The 12,160-nt window shown below is 45.0% G+C and overlaps 1 protein-coding gene across 2 annotated transcripts in view; it reads left to right on the forward strand.

Annotated features, from left to right (window-relative positions):
- Positions 1-811: 811 nt before the first annotated feature.
- The window catches only part of LAMC3 (laminin subunit gamma 3), a 58,105-nt gene continuing 46,756 nt past the window's right edge, over positions 812-12,160 (forward strand). For both annotated transcript variants that reach the window (XM_070758483.1, XM_070758484.1), the window contains exons 1-2: positions 812-1,210; positions 11,414-11,718. In XM_070758483.1, the coding sequence (XP_070614584.1) occupies positions 838-1,210; positions 11,414-11,718 (678 nt within the window). In that variant the 5' untranslated portion in view covers positions 812-837. The remainder of the gene's footprint in view (positions 1,211-11,413; positions 11,719-12,160) is intronic.

The raw sequence follows: 12,160 nt of genomic DNA on the forward strand, positions 1-12,160 counted from the left end.
GAGAATATAGAATAGGAGTAGAATAGAATAGAACGTTCCCCTGTCCAAGTGTCTTTCCTTTATCTCATATATCATATATATTTTCTTCCTCTCATATATTTTCTCTTCTGTTTTACATGTTATCTTTATATACATTACTCAATGTCTATTCTCTTCCATATGTATTGTGTATTGGACAAAGAATAAAGAAAGAAAGAAAGAAAGAAAGAAAGAAAGAAAGAAAGAAGGAAGGAAAGAACAGAACAGAATATAGAATAGGAGTAGAGAAGAGAAGAATAGAATAAAATAGAATAGAATAGAAATAGAAAAGAATCAAGATTAGACCACACGGATTCATCCTCAGCCATCCCCATCCCACAAATACAGGTTTGGTCTTTTTCTCTTCCTGCTGCATTTTTTTTTTTTTAAATGTCCCTCGGGCTCCAACTTTCCCAAGTCCTCTGGAGGGGCTTAATTCATGCCTCCCTCTTGCCCGTGTGTGTGTGTCCCCCTCCCCACTCCACTACCATCTGTGCAAGGAAGTAAAGAAAAATTGTGTCCCGCTGCTTTTTCCACCCAGTTAGAATATATGGGTTGTCTCCCCCCCCTCTCTGAAGGAGCTCTACTTTTTTTCCCAAGGAAGAGAGAGACTTTGATCGGACGGGGGACGTTCCTGATTCCATCCACAAGATGGGAGTGAGTGGGAGAGAGAGAGAGAGAGTTCCCGCAGCTGGGAAATTGTGTTTTTCTTGTTCCCCATCCTCCGTGAAAGAAGGAGGAGGAGGAGGAGAGCTTTAGAGGCTGGGACTGTGCAGATGAGAGGAGAACATCATTGCAAAGATTCTTCCCAGACCCGTCATGGCACAGCTGCTGCTTTGTTCTCTGGCTCTGGCCGCCGTCTTTCGCCCGGCTACAGGAGCCATGGATGTCTGCTACGACTCCCAGGGCCGTGCCCAGCGTTGCATGCCCACTTTCGAGAACGCAGCCTTCGGACGGCTGGCCCAGACCTCCAACACGTGTGGCCGGCCGGCCGAAACCTACTGCCTGCAGATGGGCACCAGGGAATCCAGCGCCCTGTGCCACCGCTGCGATGCAGAAGACTCCCTGGCGCACCACAACGCCTCTTCCCTGACCGACTTCCACAGCCAGGAAGAGCCCACGTGGTGGCAAAGTCAGTCCATGGCCTTCGGGGTCCAGCACCCCACCTCGGTCAACATTACGCTGCACTTGGGTGAGTAGGTCGCGTCAGGAATACGTTTATTTCTGGAAGTAATATCACCATGCAAGAAAACGGTTGTGGCGAGTGGGGCGTTTGCCCAGGTTCGCCTGGTGCACCAGTTGCGGCCCTATTTGGACCGGGAGTCACTGCTCACAGTCACTCATGCCCTCATCACCTCGAGGTTCGACTACTGTAACGCTCTCTACATGGGGCTACCTTTGAAAAGTGTTCGGAAACTTCAGGTCGTGCAGAATGCGGCTGCGAGAGCAATTATGGGCTTCCCAAAGCATGCCCATGTCACACCAACACTCTGCAGTCTGCATTGGTTGCCGATCAGTTTCCGGTCACAATTCAAAGTGTTGGTTATGACCTATAAAGCCCTTCATGGCACCGGGCCAGGTTATCTCAGGGACCGCCTTCTGCTGCACGAATCCCAGCGACCGATTAGATCCCACAGAGTGGGCCTTCTCTGGGTCCCGTCAACCAAACAATGTCGGTTGGTGGGACCCAGGGGAAGAGCCTTCTCTGTGGCGGCCCTGACCCTCTGGAACCAACTCCCCCCAGAGATTAGAATAGCCCCCACCCTTCTTGCCTTTCGCAAGCTTCTTAAAACCCACCTGTGTCGTCAGGCATGGGGGAATTAAGATATTCTTTCCCCCTAGGCTTCCACAATTTATGCATGGTACGTTCGTATGTATGATTGGTTTTAAAATAAGGGTTTTTAGCTTCTTTAGTATTGGATTGTCGCATGTTGTTTTTACCACTGTTGTTAGCCGCCCCGAGTCTACGGAGAGGGGCGGCATACAAATCCAATCAAATGAAATGAAATGAAATGAAATGAAAGGCCGATGTAAGCCATAATCAGTACGTAATGATGGGTTTGCTAACTGTGCTGCAATCTGATTGGCTGTAACCTATATATCAGTGTTTTTCAACCAGTGTGCCGCGGCACACTAGTGTGCCGAGAGACATGGTCAGGTGTGCTGTGGATGGATCCACAAACCACCATTCCTGCTAGGATATCCCTTTTGTGTTCATCAAAGCTGGTACAGGTTTCACACTAAGTGAGTATAAATACATTTAGAAACTATGTTATTAACTATATGTTTAATAGGTACTGTGTTAGAGTGTCATTTTGTGTCATTTTGGTTGGTGGTGTGCCCCAGGATTTTGTAAATGTAAAAAATGTGCCGCGGCTCAAAAAAGGTTGAAAATCACTGCTATATATAATCCTTTGGGACCGTCTCCTGCCCCATGAATCCCAGCGGCCGATAAGGTCCCACAGAGTTGGCCTTCTCCGGGTCCCGTCGACTAAACAATGTCGTCTGGCGCGCCCCAGGGGGAGAGCCTTCTCTGTGGTGGCCCCGGCCTTCTGGAATCAACTCCCCTCAGAGATTGAACTGCCCCCACCCTCCTTGTCTTTTGTAAATTGCTTAAGACCCACCTGTATCGCCAGGCATGGGGGAATTGAGACATCTCCCCCAGGCTTGTATATTTTTATGTATGGTATGCGTGTGGTGCATGGTTTTTAAATGATAGGTTTTTTAGATGTTTTTTTAATATTAGATTTGTTTACATTTTCACACTGTTGTTATTACTGTTGTGAGCCGCCCCGAGTCTTCGGAGAGTTGCGGCATACAAATCTAATAAATTATTATTATTATTATTATTATTATTATTATTATTATTATTATTAATTCAAAGTATTGGCTATGACCTATAAAGCCCTACATGGCATTGGGCCAGATTACCTCCGAGACCGCCTTCTGCCGCATGAATCCCAGCGCCTGGTCAGGTGCCACAGAGTCGGCCTTCCCAGGGTCCCATCAACCAGACAATGTCATTTAGAAGGAGAAGAAGGAGGAGGGGCAGGAGGAGCAGGAGGAAGAGAGGAAGTATTGGTGGTGGTAGTAGTAGTAGCAGCAGCAGCCCCCAAATTGGCTTCTTGGTTGACTCTCCAAGATGGACTTCAAGCTCTGTAGCTTTGGATTATTCTAGACCTCCTTGAGGGCTCCTGTTGGCCAAAGATGATGAGCTGTTCAATGGAGGATCCCCAAGCTTCAATGCAAACAAGGACTTTTGGGGTTTGGAAAGGAGACAGTTGAGGCTCTCTCTCTACGTAGAAGATAGCATAATAGAGTTGGAAGGGGCCTTGGGAGGTCTTCTAGTCCATCCCCCTACTCAAACAGGAGATCTTATACCATTCCAGACAACTGGAAACTTGAAAACTTCCAGTGATCCACAATTTCTGAAGGCAAGTCATTGTATGGTTGATTGTTCTCGCCGTCAGGAAATTTCTCCTTAGTTCTAGGTTAGTCCTCTCCTTGATTAGTTTCCATCATCAATCATTCATCATACAGTTTAGCCTCCAGACTCCTAATCATTTGTTCTCTCTCTCTCTCTCTCTCTCCCTCTATCTATCTCTTTTCTTTCTTTCTTTCTTTCTTTCTTTCTTTCTCTCTCTTTCTCTCTCTTTCTTCCTTTCTCTCTCTTTCTCTCCCTCGCTCTCATCTTTCATTCTCTCTCTTTCTCTCTCTTTCTTTCATTTTCTCTCTCTCTTTCTCTCTTTCTCTCTCTCATCTTTCATTCTCTCTCTCTCTTTCTTCCTTTCTCTCTCTTTCTCTCCTTCTTTCTTTCTCTCTCTCTTTCTTTCTTTCTTTCATTCTCTTTCTCTCTCTCCCACTCTCATCTTTCATTCTCTCTCTCTCTCTCTTTCTCTCTCTCTCTCTCTTTTTTCTCTCTCTCTCTCTCATCTTTCTTGAAGAGAGGCTGTTGTTTTCTCAGCCTCCTGTGACTTTGCCAACATCTGTTCCAAATTGAGAGAACTTCCTGCTTACGACGAAAAACCAGACAGAGGTTGCTGAGATCGGGGTCCAGATTCTTACACTTCCACTCTCTTGGCCTTTGTCTTGGACCTCCTGGGAGGAGGATGCCTCTCTTAGCTGTGACCTGATGGGACCCTGAAGGTTTTTCCTGGAAGCCCCCAGATGAAAACTCTCAGGCTGACAGCCACGTGGGAGTTGTGGATGCTGGCTGTTTGATCAAGGCTTGGAGATGGTGGTGGCTGCCTATAGGCTGAGCCAACAAGTCCTTCAAAGCTTCTTCATGTGTTTATTACTGGCTCATATTGCTGGTTCCATCCCTGAGTCGCTTCCTGAAGGGGAACTCATTTGGGGGGGGGGGGGTTGGACTCTGCAAATCTCTGCTTCACCAAGGAACACAAATAGCTGAAGATGCCTCAGATCTTCATTTTGAAAGCTCATGGAAGGAAGGAAGGAAGGAAGGAAGGAAGGAAGGAAGGAAGGAAGGAAGGAAGGAAGGAAGGAGGGAGGGAGGGAAGGAGGGAGGGAGGAAATTTATTTATTTTATTATTTATTTATTTATTTATTATTTAGATTTGTATTAGGCTCACAACAAGGCATAGACAAATCGAACAAATCCAAATAAATTTAAATATTTAAAAAAGTTTAAAAGAGAACCCCAATATACTAACAAGCACACACACAAGCATACCATACATAAATTGTACATGCCCGGGGGAGATGTTTCAGTTCCCCCATGCCTGACGGCAAAGGTGGGTTTTAAGAACTTTACGGAAGGCAGGGAGAGTAGGGGCAGTTCTAATCTCCGGGGGGAGTTGGGTCCAAAGAGTCGGGGCCGCCACAGAGAAGGCTCTTCCCCTGGGGCCCGCCAACCGACATTGTTTAGTTGACGGGACCCGGAGAAGGCCCACTCTGTGGGACCTAATCGGTCGCTGGGATTCGTGCGGCAGAAGGCGGTCTCGGAGATATTCTGGTCCAATGCCATGAAGGGCTTTAAAGGTCATAACCAACACTTTGAATTGTGACTGGAAACTGATCGGCAACCAATGCAGACTGTGGAGTGTTGGTGAAACATGGGCATACCTAGGTAAGCCCATGACTGCTCTCGCAGCTGCATTCTGCACGATCTGAAGTTTCCGAACACTTTTCAGAGGTAGCCCCATGTAGAGAGCATTACAGTAGTCGAACCTCGAGGTGATGAGGGCATGAGTGACTGTGAGCAGTGAGTCCCGGTCCAGATAGGGCCGCAACTGGTGCACCAGGCAAACCTGGGCAAACGCCCCCCCTCGCCACAGCTGAGAGATGTTTTTCTAATGTGAGCTGTGGATCGAGGAGGACGCCCAAGTTGCGGACCCTCTCCGAGGGGGTCAATAATTCCCCCCCAGGGTAATGGATGGACAGATGGAATTGTCCTTGGGAGGCAAAACCCGCAGCCACTCCGTCTTATCCGGGTTGAGTTTGAGTCTGTTGACGCCCATCCAGGCCCCAACAGCCTCCAGACACCGGCACATCACTTCCACTGCTTCGTTGACTGGACATGGGGTGGAGATGTAAAGCTGGGTATCATCAGCGTACTGATGATACTTCACCCCATGCCCTCGGATAAAGAAATAAGGAAGAAAATGAGGGAAGGTGAGAAGGAAGGAAGAAAAGAGGGAAGGAGGGAGGGAGGAAGAAGGAGGGAGGGAGGAAATAAGGAAAGGAAGAAAGGAGGGAAGGGGATAAGGAAGCAAGGAGGGAGGGAGAAAGAAGGTGGGAGGGAGTAAGGAAAGAGGAAGGGAGGGAGGAAGGACAACTTATTCTTCCTTCTCATATTCCTTTTCATATTCTCCTCCTCCTCTTGTTCCTCTTTTTCTTTTTTTCCTCTTTTCCTCTTTTCCCTCTTCCTGCTCCTCCTACTCCTTCCATTTCATCTCCTCCTCCTCTCCCAAAATATTTGCAAAGCACTCCCTTTGCCCTTCCTCCCCTCTTTCCTGCATCCCACAATAATGGTTGGAATGAAATAGCTGTTGGGTTCATCCTTGGTGGAAACAAGAAACACCTTCCTTCCTTCCTTCCTTCTTTCCTTCTTTCCTTCCTTCTTTCTTTCCTTCTTTCCTTCCTTCCTTCCTTCCTTCTTTCCTTCCTTCTTTCCACCCTTCCTTCTTTCCTTCCTTCCTTCTTTCCTTCTTTCCTTCCTTCTTCCCTTCCTTCCTTCCTTCCTTCTTCCCTTCTTTCCTTCCTTCCTTCTTTCCTTCCTTCCTTCTTTCCTTCTTTCCTTCCTTCCTTCCTTCTTTCCTTCCTTCTTTCCTTCCTTCCTTCTTTCTTTCCTTCTTTCCTTCCTTCCTTCCTTCCTTCTTTCCTTCCTTCTTTCTTTCCTTCTTTCCTTCTTTCCTTCGTTCCTTCCTTCTTTCCTTCCTTCCTTCCTTCTTCCCTTCTTTCCTTCCTTCCTTCTTTCCTTCCTTCCTTCCTTCCTTCCTTCTTTCCTTCCTTCCTTCTTTCTTTCCTTCCTTCCTTCTTTCCTTCCTTCTTTCCTTCCTTCCTTCTTTCCTTCCTTCCTTCTTTCTTTCCTTCCTTCCTTCTTTCCTTCCTTCTTTCCTTCCTTCCTTCCTTCTTCCCTTCTTTCCTTCCTTCCTTCTTTCCTTCCTTCCTTCCTTCTTTCCTTCCTTCCTTCTTTCCTTCTTTCCTTCCTTCCTTCTTTCTTTCCTTCCTTCCTTCTTTCCTTCCTTCTTTCCTTCCTTCCTTCCTTCTGTCTCTTCTCTTCTCCCCATCCATGGCCCATGCTGACTTTCCCCCTTGCCGGAGTTGTTGGATAGCTCCACACACTTAACCCTGCAGCCCTTTTGCGCCAGCCGTGCTCCTCCTCCACAGACAATGTTCATATGGGCGCAATTAAGGCTCCTTTTAATCTTGCTCAAGAATAACTGCCATTTTTTCCACAATAGTTTAGTCTCCTTAGCGCCTCGCCCGACAGCTAATTGTGCTGTGTTGGACGTCGTGCGTGACGTTGCTCTTGAGGGAGGGACAGCATCCTAACATAAAATAATAATTTGCTTTGAAGCGGGTTTTAAAAGCAAACCAGATTTTTGCTTAAATGTCCTCTTTCCCAAAAAAGAACCGATCTGCTTCTGATTAGTGTCATTGAAACGGCACAGCTGGGCATAACATTGCAGTGAACAGTGGTCTCTTCTAACCATGGTTTGTTCACCATGCCCCCCAGGGCTTTAATTAAGCCACAAACAGGGGTTTGCTCTTCACAATCGTTAACTTTGCAGAACACACCAAAAATTGACTGAAAAGCACTAGGAACAGGAGACAACTTAAAGTAACTTGTGAACATAATTCTTAAGGAAGCAGATTAGAAAAAAATCTTGTTATTCCTTCTGTTCGATTGTCCAATATTGTTAACACTGGTTTAGTTCATAGGAACTCCGGTAGCCTGTTCATAGCTTTAATTTGTTTTCCTGTTGATAGGAAGATAGTCCTAAATCAACCAGACACATTGAATTTACAAAACAGACTTAGTTGTGAAATTGCTTAACATCAGCATTAGATATTTCGCAGTTGGATGCCTCTAGTTTTTCAGACATGAAAATAAAATTTAGCTAATCTGACTTGTTTACAGAACATACAACACAGAATAACAGAGTTAGAAGGGACCCTGGAGGTCTTCTAATCCAACCCCCTGTTCAAGTAGAATTCCTATAACATTCTGGACAAATGACTGTCCAATCTCTTATTGAAAACCTCCAGTGTTGGAGCAGCCACAATTTCTGGAGGCAGGTTGTTCCACTGATTAATTGTCTAATAATATCAGCATATACAGTGGTACCTCGACTTAAGAATGCCTCTACTTACTTACTTACTTTCTTACTTTCTTTCTTTCTTTCTTTCTTTCTTTCTTTCTTTCTTTCTTTCCTTACTTACTTACCTACCTACCTACCTACCTACTTACTTACTTACTTACTTACTTACTTATTTATTGGATTTGTATGCCGCCCCTCTCCGGAGACTCGGGGCGGCTAACAACAATAATAAAACAATACAATAATAATCCAATAAATACTAAAAATGATTTAAAAACCCATTAATATAAAAAACCAAACATACATACAGACATACCACACATGAAATTAATTTTTTGGAAATTAAGAACTTTTCTAGATAAGAACCGGGTGTTCAAGATTTTTTTTGCCTCTACTTAAGAACCATTTTCTACTTAAAAACCAGAGCTCGGAAAAATTTCCCAGGAAATTTGAGAGCGGCACAAAGGCCTGACCAGTTTCTTTAAAGTTTGGGATTTTTTAAAATTCCCCTCACCTCACCTTCTTCCTTCGGCAGCGACTCTCCTTCTCCTCTTCCTCCTCCTCCTCCTCCACCCACCCAAATTCCGAGCTTTTATTTCTTTCCTAATGGGTTGGCATGCATTATTTGCTTCTACATTGATTCCTATGGGAAAAATTGCTTCTACTTAAGAACGTTTCCACTTAAGAACCTGGTCACGGAATCAATTATATTCAGTAGAGGTACCACTGTATAGGCAGAATCCAAATAATTATCTCTCTATCTATCTATTCTATCCTATCTATCATCTAATCTATCTATTTTACCTCCCTCCCTCCCTCTCTCTCTCTCTCTCTCTCTCTCTTACACACACACACGCCAATGCCAACAGCCACTTTTCTTGCAAAATGGCCTTAGGAAGCTTTAATCCATTCCGGGTTTCCTTTCAATTCTTGTCTAGCCAGGAACGGCTGAGACCAGTTGCTGCAACAACAGACGTTTCCTTTGGACGAGCTCCCTTTGTTTGTTGATCCGGAGGAGAAGCAGGGGCAAAGAAATAAATATTACAGTTCAGATGGAAAAGATAGGGGTGGGAGAAGTACTTTTGCAGCTTGTTTTTACAGCGAGGAGGTCATGAGCTCAGCTTGCTGAAAAGCAATTTCCAAGAAAGAAACGGAGAGGCTGCCCTTAAGAAGGGAAGTTGGAAGAAAAGTTGCTGGAAAGTTTTGCTCATCGACTTTCCCACTTCTCTGGCATCTAAACTCAGATGAATTCTTTGGCAAACTGTTACTAGGAATTCTGGGAGTTTGGCACCTGAGCTCTTGACTTCCCAGAATGTGTTTGCTAGGAATTCTGGGATCTGACATTCCAGCACATCCTAAAGGTGTCTGTTCTGTCGGGCTCTCTGGTAGAATCCTCCCAAAAATTCACAGGTACAAATTTCAGACACACACACGTTTGAAAATCCAAAACAATGTTCTTTATAATGAAAATTCACTTAACCTAAGCCCTCTTTTGGGATAGCAAAGAGCACTGGTCTCCAAACAAACTGGTAATTTGTACAAGTCCCTTATCAGTTCTGTGATACTTAGCTTGCACCTGTGAGGCAATTCACAGCCCTTCTTCTTTCACAAAGTGAAACACACTTTGCTCTGGTTTAGTTTCAAAGCAGGGAAAAATCAGCACACAAAAAGTCAAAGTCAACAAAGCAGTCACGAAACACAATGAACAGATAATCCTCCACAATGGCCAAACCCACAGGCTGCTCTTTATAGCAGCCTCACTAATGACCACAGCCCCACCCAACCACAGGTGGCCTCATTTTCTTTGATGATAATCTCTCAGTTGTTGTTGCCTGTGTATCGCTCTCCCCATGCGTGGCTGTATCCTTAACTCTTGTTCTGAATCCAGGGAGGAGCTAGATAATTGATCTCCTTCTGAGCTGTCTGCCACACTCTCCTCCTCCCTGTCACTCATGTCTTCTTGGTCAGAGGAGCCTTCATCAGCAGATTCCACCAGGGGCAAAACAGGCCTGCAGAATGTGGATGTCTCCCCCACATCCACAGTCCTTGGGGCAGGAGCTGGGCCAGAGCTAACCACAACAGGTGTCAAAATTGTTGTTGCTTCTGCTGCGGCTGTAAACATTGCTGAGTGCTGCTTCCTCCAACTGAAGGAAGGCTTGAAATAGTTTTCAGATTAAAAACCCATCAGCAAAACATGTATATACAGAATTGCCACCACTTTGAAAAAGCATCTCAGAGGAGTGAATCAAATTAGCATAACAAATCCCGGGGAGTGTGCAACATTAAGCGTAACAAATCCCCCGTGAGTGCGTGTGAGTAGACGTGAACAGAGTACACTCAAAGCCCCACCGAATAAATAAAACAAAGGCGTGGATGGAAATTGGAGGCTAAACTGTACCATGAACAGTTGCGGGGACTGGATGTTTTCTTAGTCCAAAGGTCGGCAACCTCCAGCTCAGGAGCCCCATGTGGCTCTTTCATCCCTTTGCTGTGGCTCCCTGGCGCTGATTGGTTCCACAATTTTGGGAGGAGCTTCCGGTTGGGAGGGAAGGCATGGCACGCCAGGAGGACATTCTATGACAAGGGGCAGGTTTCCGGTCAGCTCCACAATTGATAGGGCTTTCGATAATGCAATTTAATTTAATTTAATTTAATTTAATTTAATTTAATTTAATTTAATTTAATTTAATTTAATTTAATTTAATTGACATTTGTTTATTTGTTTATTTATTCTGAATAAATAAATAACTCCCTCCAGAGATACGTACCACCCCCTCCCCTCCTGGTCTTTCGTAAAGCTTTGAGGACCTACCTTTGTATATGTCTTTTAAAATAATTAGATTTCTCATGTACATTGTTTATTTACAATGTTGTATGCCGCCCTGAGTCACTTCGAGAAGGGCGGCATAAAAATCAAACAAATAAATAAATAAATAAATAAATAAATACATTCATTCATTCATTCATTCATTCATTTATTTGGTTGGATTTTTATGCCACCATTCTCTGTAGACTAAGGACGGCTTAACATAGAATTCTTTATTGGCCAAATGTGGTTGGACACACAAGGAATTTGTCTTTGGTGCAGATGCTCTCAGCGTACATAAAAGAGAAGAGACATTTGTCGAATGGAATGGAATGGAATGGAATAGAATAGAATAGAATAGAATTCTTTATTGGCCAAGTATGGTTGGACACAGAAAGAATTTGTCTTTGGTGCAGATGCTCTCAGGGTACATAAAAGAAAAAGAGACATTGGTCAAGAATCATGAGGTCCAACACTTAACGATTGTCATAGGGGTCAAACAAGCAATGAAGAAACAATCAATATTAATTAAAAACAACTTAAGCATACAAGCCACAAGTTACAGTCATACAGTCATAGGTTGGAGTAGATGGGTAATAGGAATGATGAGAAAAAACTAGTAGTAAGAGTAGCGCAGACCTAGTAAATAGTTTGACAGTGTTGAACCCTATTATTCTGCATTCTGTAATAGCCTAGAAGGGGGGAACTTGGAAAGACCACCCTATCCCTACCCAGGAATAGTTCCTGGAATTTAATTAAGAAGTCTCCACTCTTTTTTTCCCGCCCCCTCTCCTCTCTTTAGGGAAGGCTTATGAAATCACCTACGTAAGGTTGAAATTCCACACCAGCCGTCCGGAGAGCTTTGCCATCTACAAAAGAAGCCGGGCCGAAGGACCCTGGATCCCGTATCAGTTCTACAGCGCCTCTTGCAAGAAGACGTACGGAAAGGCAGAACGGCAGTTTCTGAGATCTGGAGAATACGAGCAAGTGGCCTTTTGCACGGACGAATTCAGTGACATATCTCCCCTCAGTGGTGGGAACGTGGCTTTTTCCACTTTAGAAGGCCGGCCCAGTGCCTACAGTTTTGACCAGAGCCCCATCCTCCAGGTACTCAAATGTCAATGGGTAGAAGAACCCTAATGGGATTCTCCTGGCCTTTTGCTTGCTTCCAACTCTCGTTGCATCTCGATGGAAAGGAATGTCTGAAACATTATCATCCTTTGAAGAGTGTTCGGAAACTTCAGATTGTGCAGAATGCGGCTGCGAGAGCAATCATGGGCTTTCCCAGATATGCCCATGTCACATCAACACTTCGCAGTCTGCATTGGTTGCTGATCAGTTTCTGGTCACAATTCAAAGTGTTGGTTATGGCCTATAAAGCCCTTCATGGCATCGGACCAGAATATCTCCGGGACCACCTTCTCCCGAACAAATCCCAGCAACCGGTTAGGTCCCACAGAGTTGGCCTTCTCTGGGTCCCGTCGACTAAACAATGTCGTCTGGCGGGACCCAGGGGAAGAGCCTTCTCTGTGGCAGCCCCAACCCTCTG

Source organism: Erythrolamprus reginae, chromosome 8 (genome assembly GCF_031021105.1).
Source record: "Erythrolamprus reginae isolate rEryReg1 chromosome 8, rEryReg1.hap1, whole genome shotgun sequence".
NCBI lineage: Eukaryota > Metazoa > Chordata > Lepidosauria > Squamata > Dipsadidae > Erythrolamprus > Erythrolamprus reginae.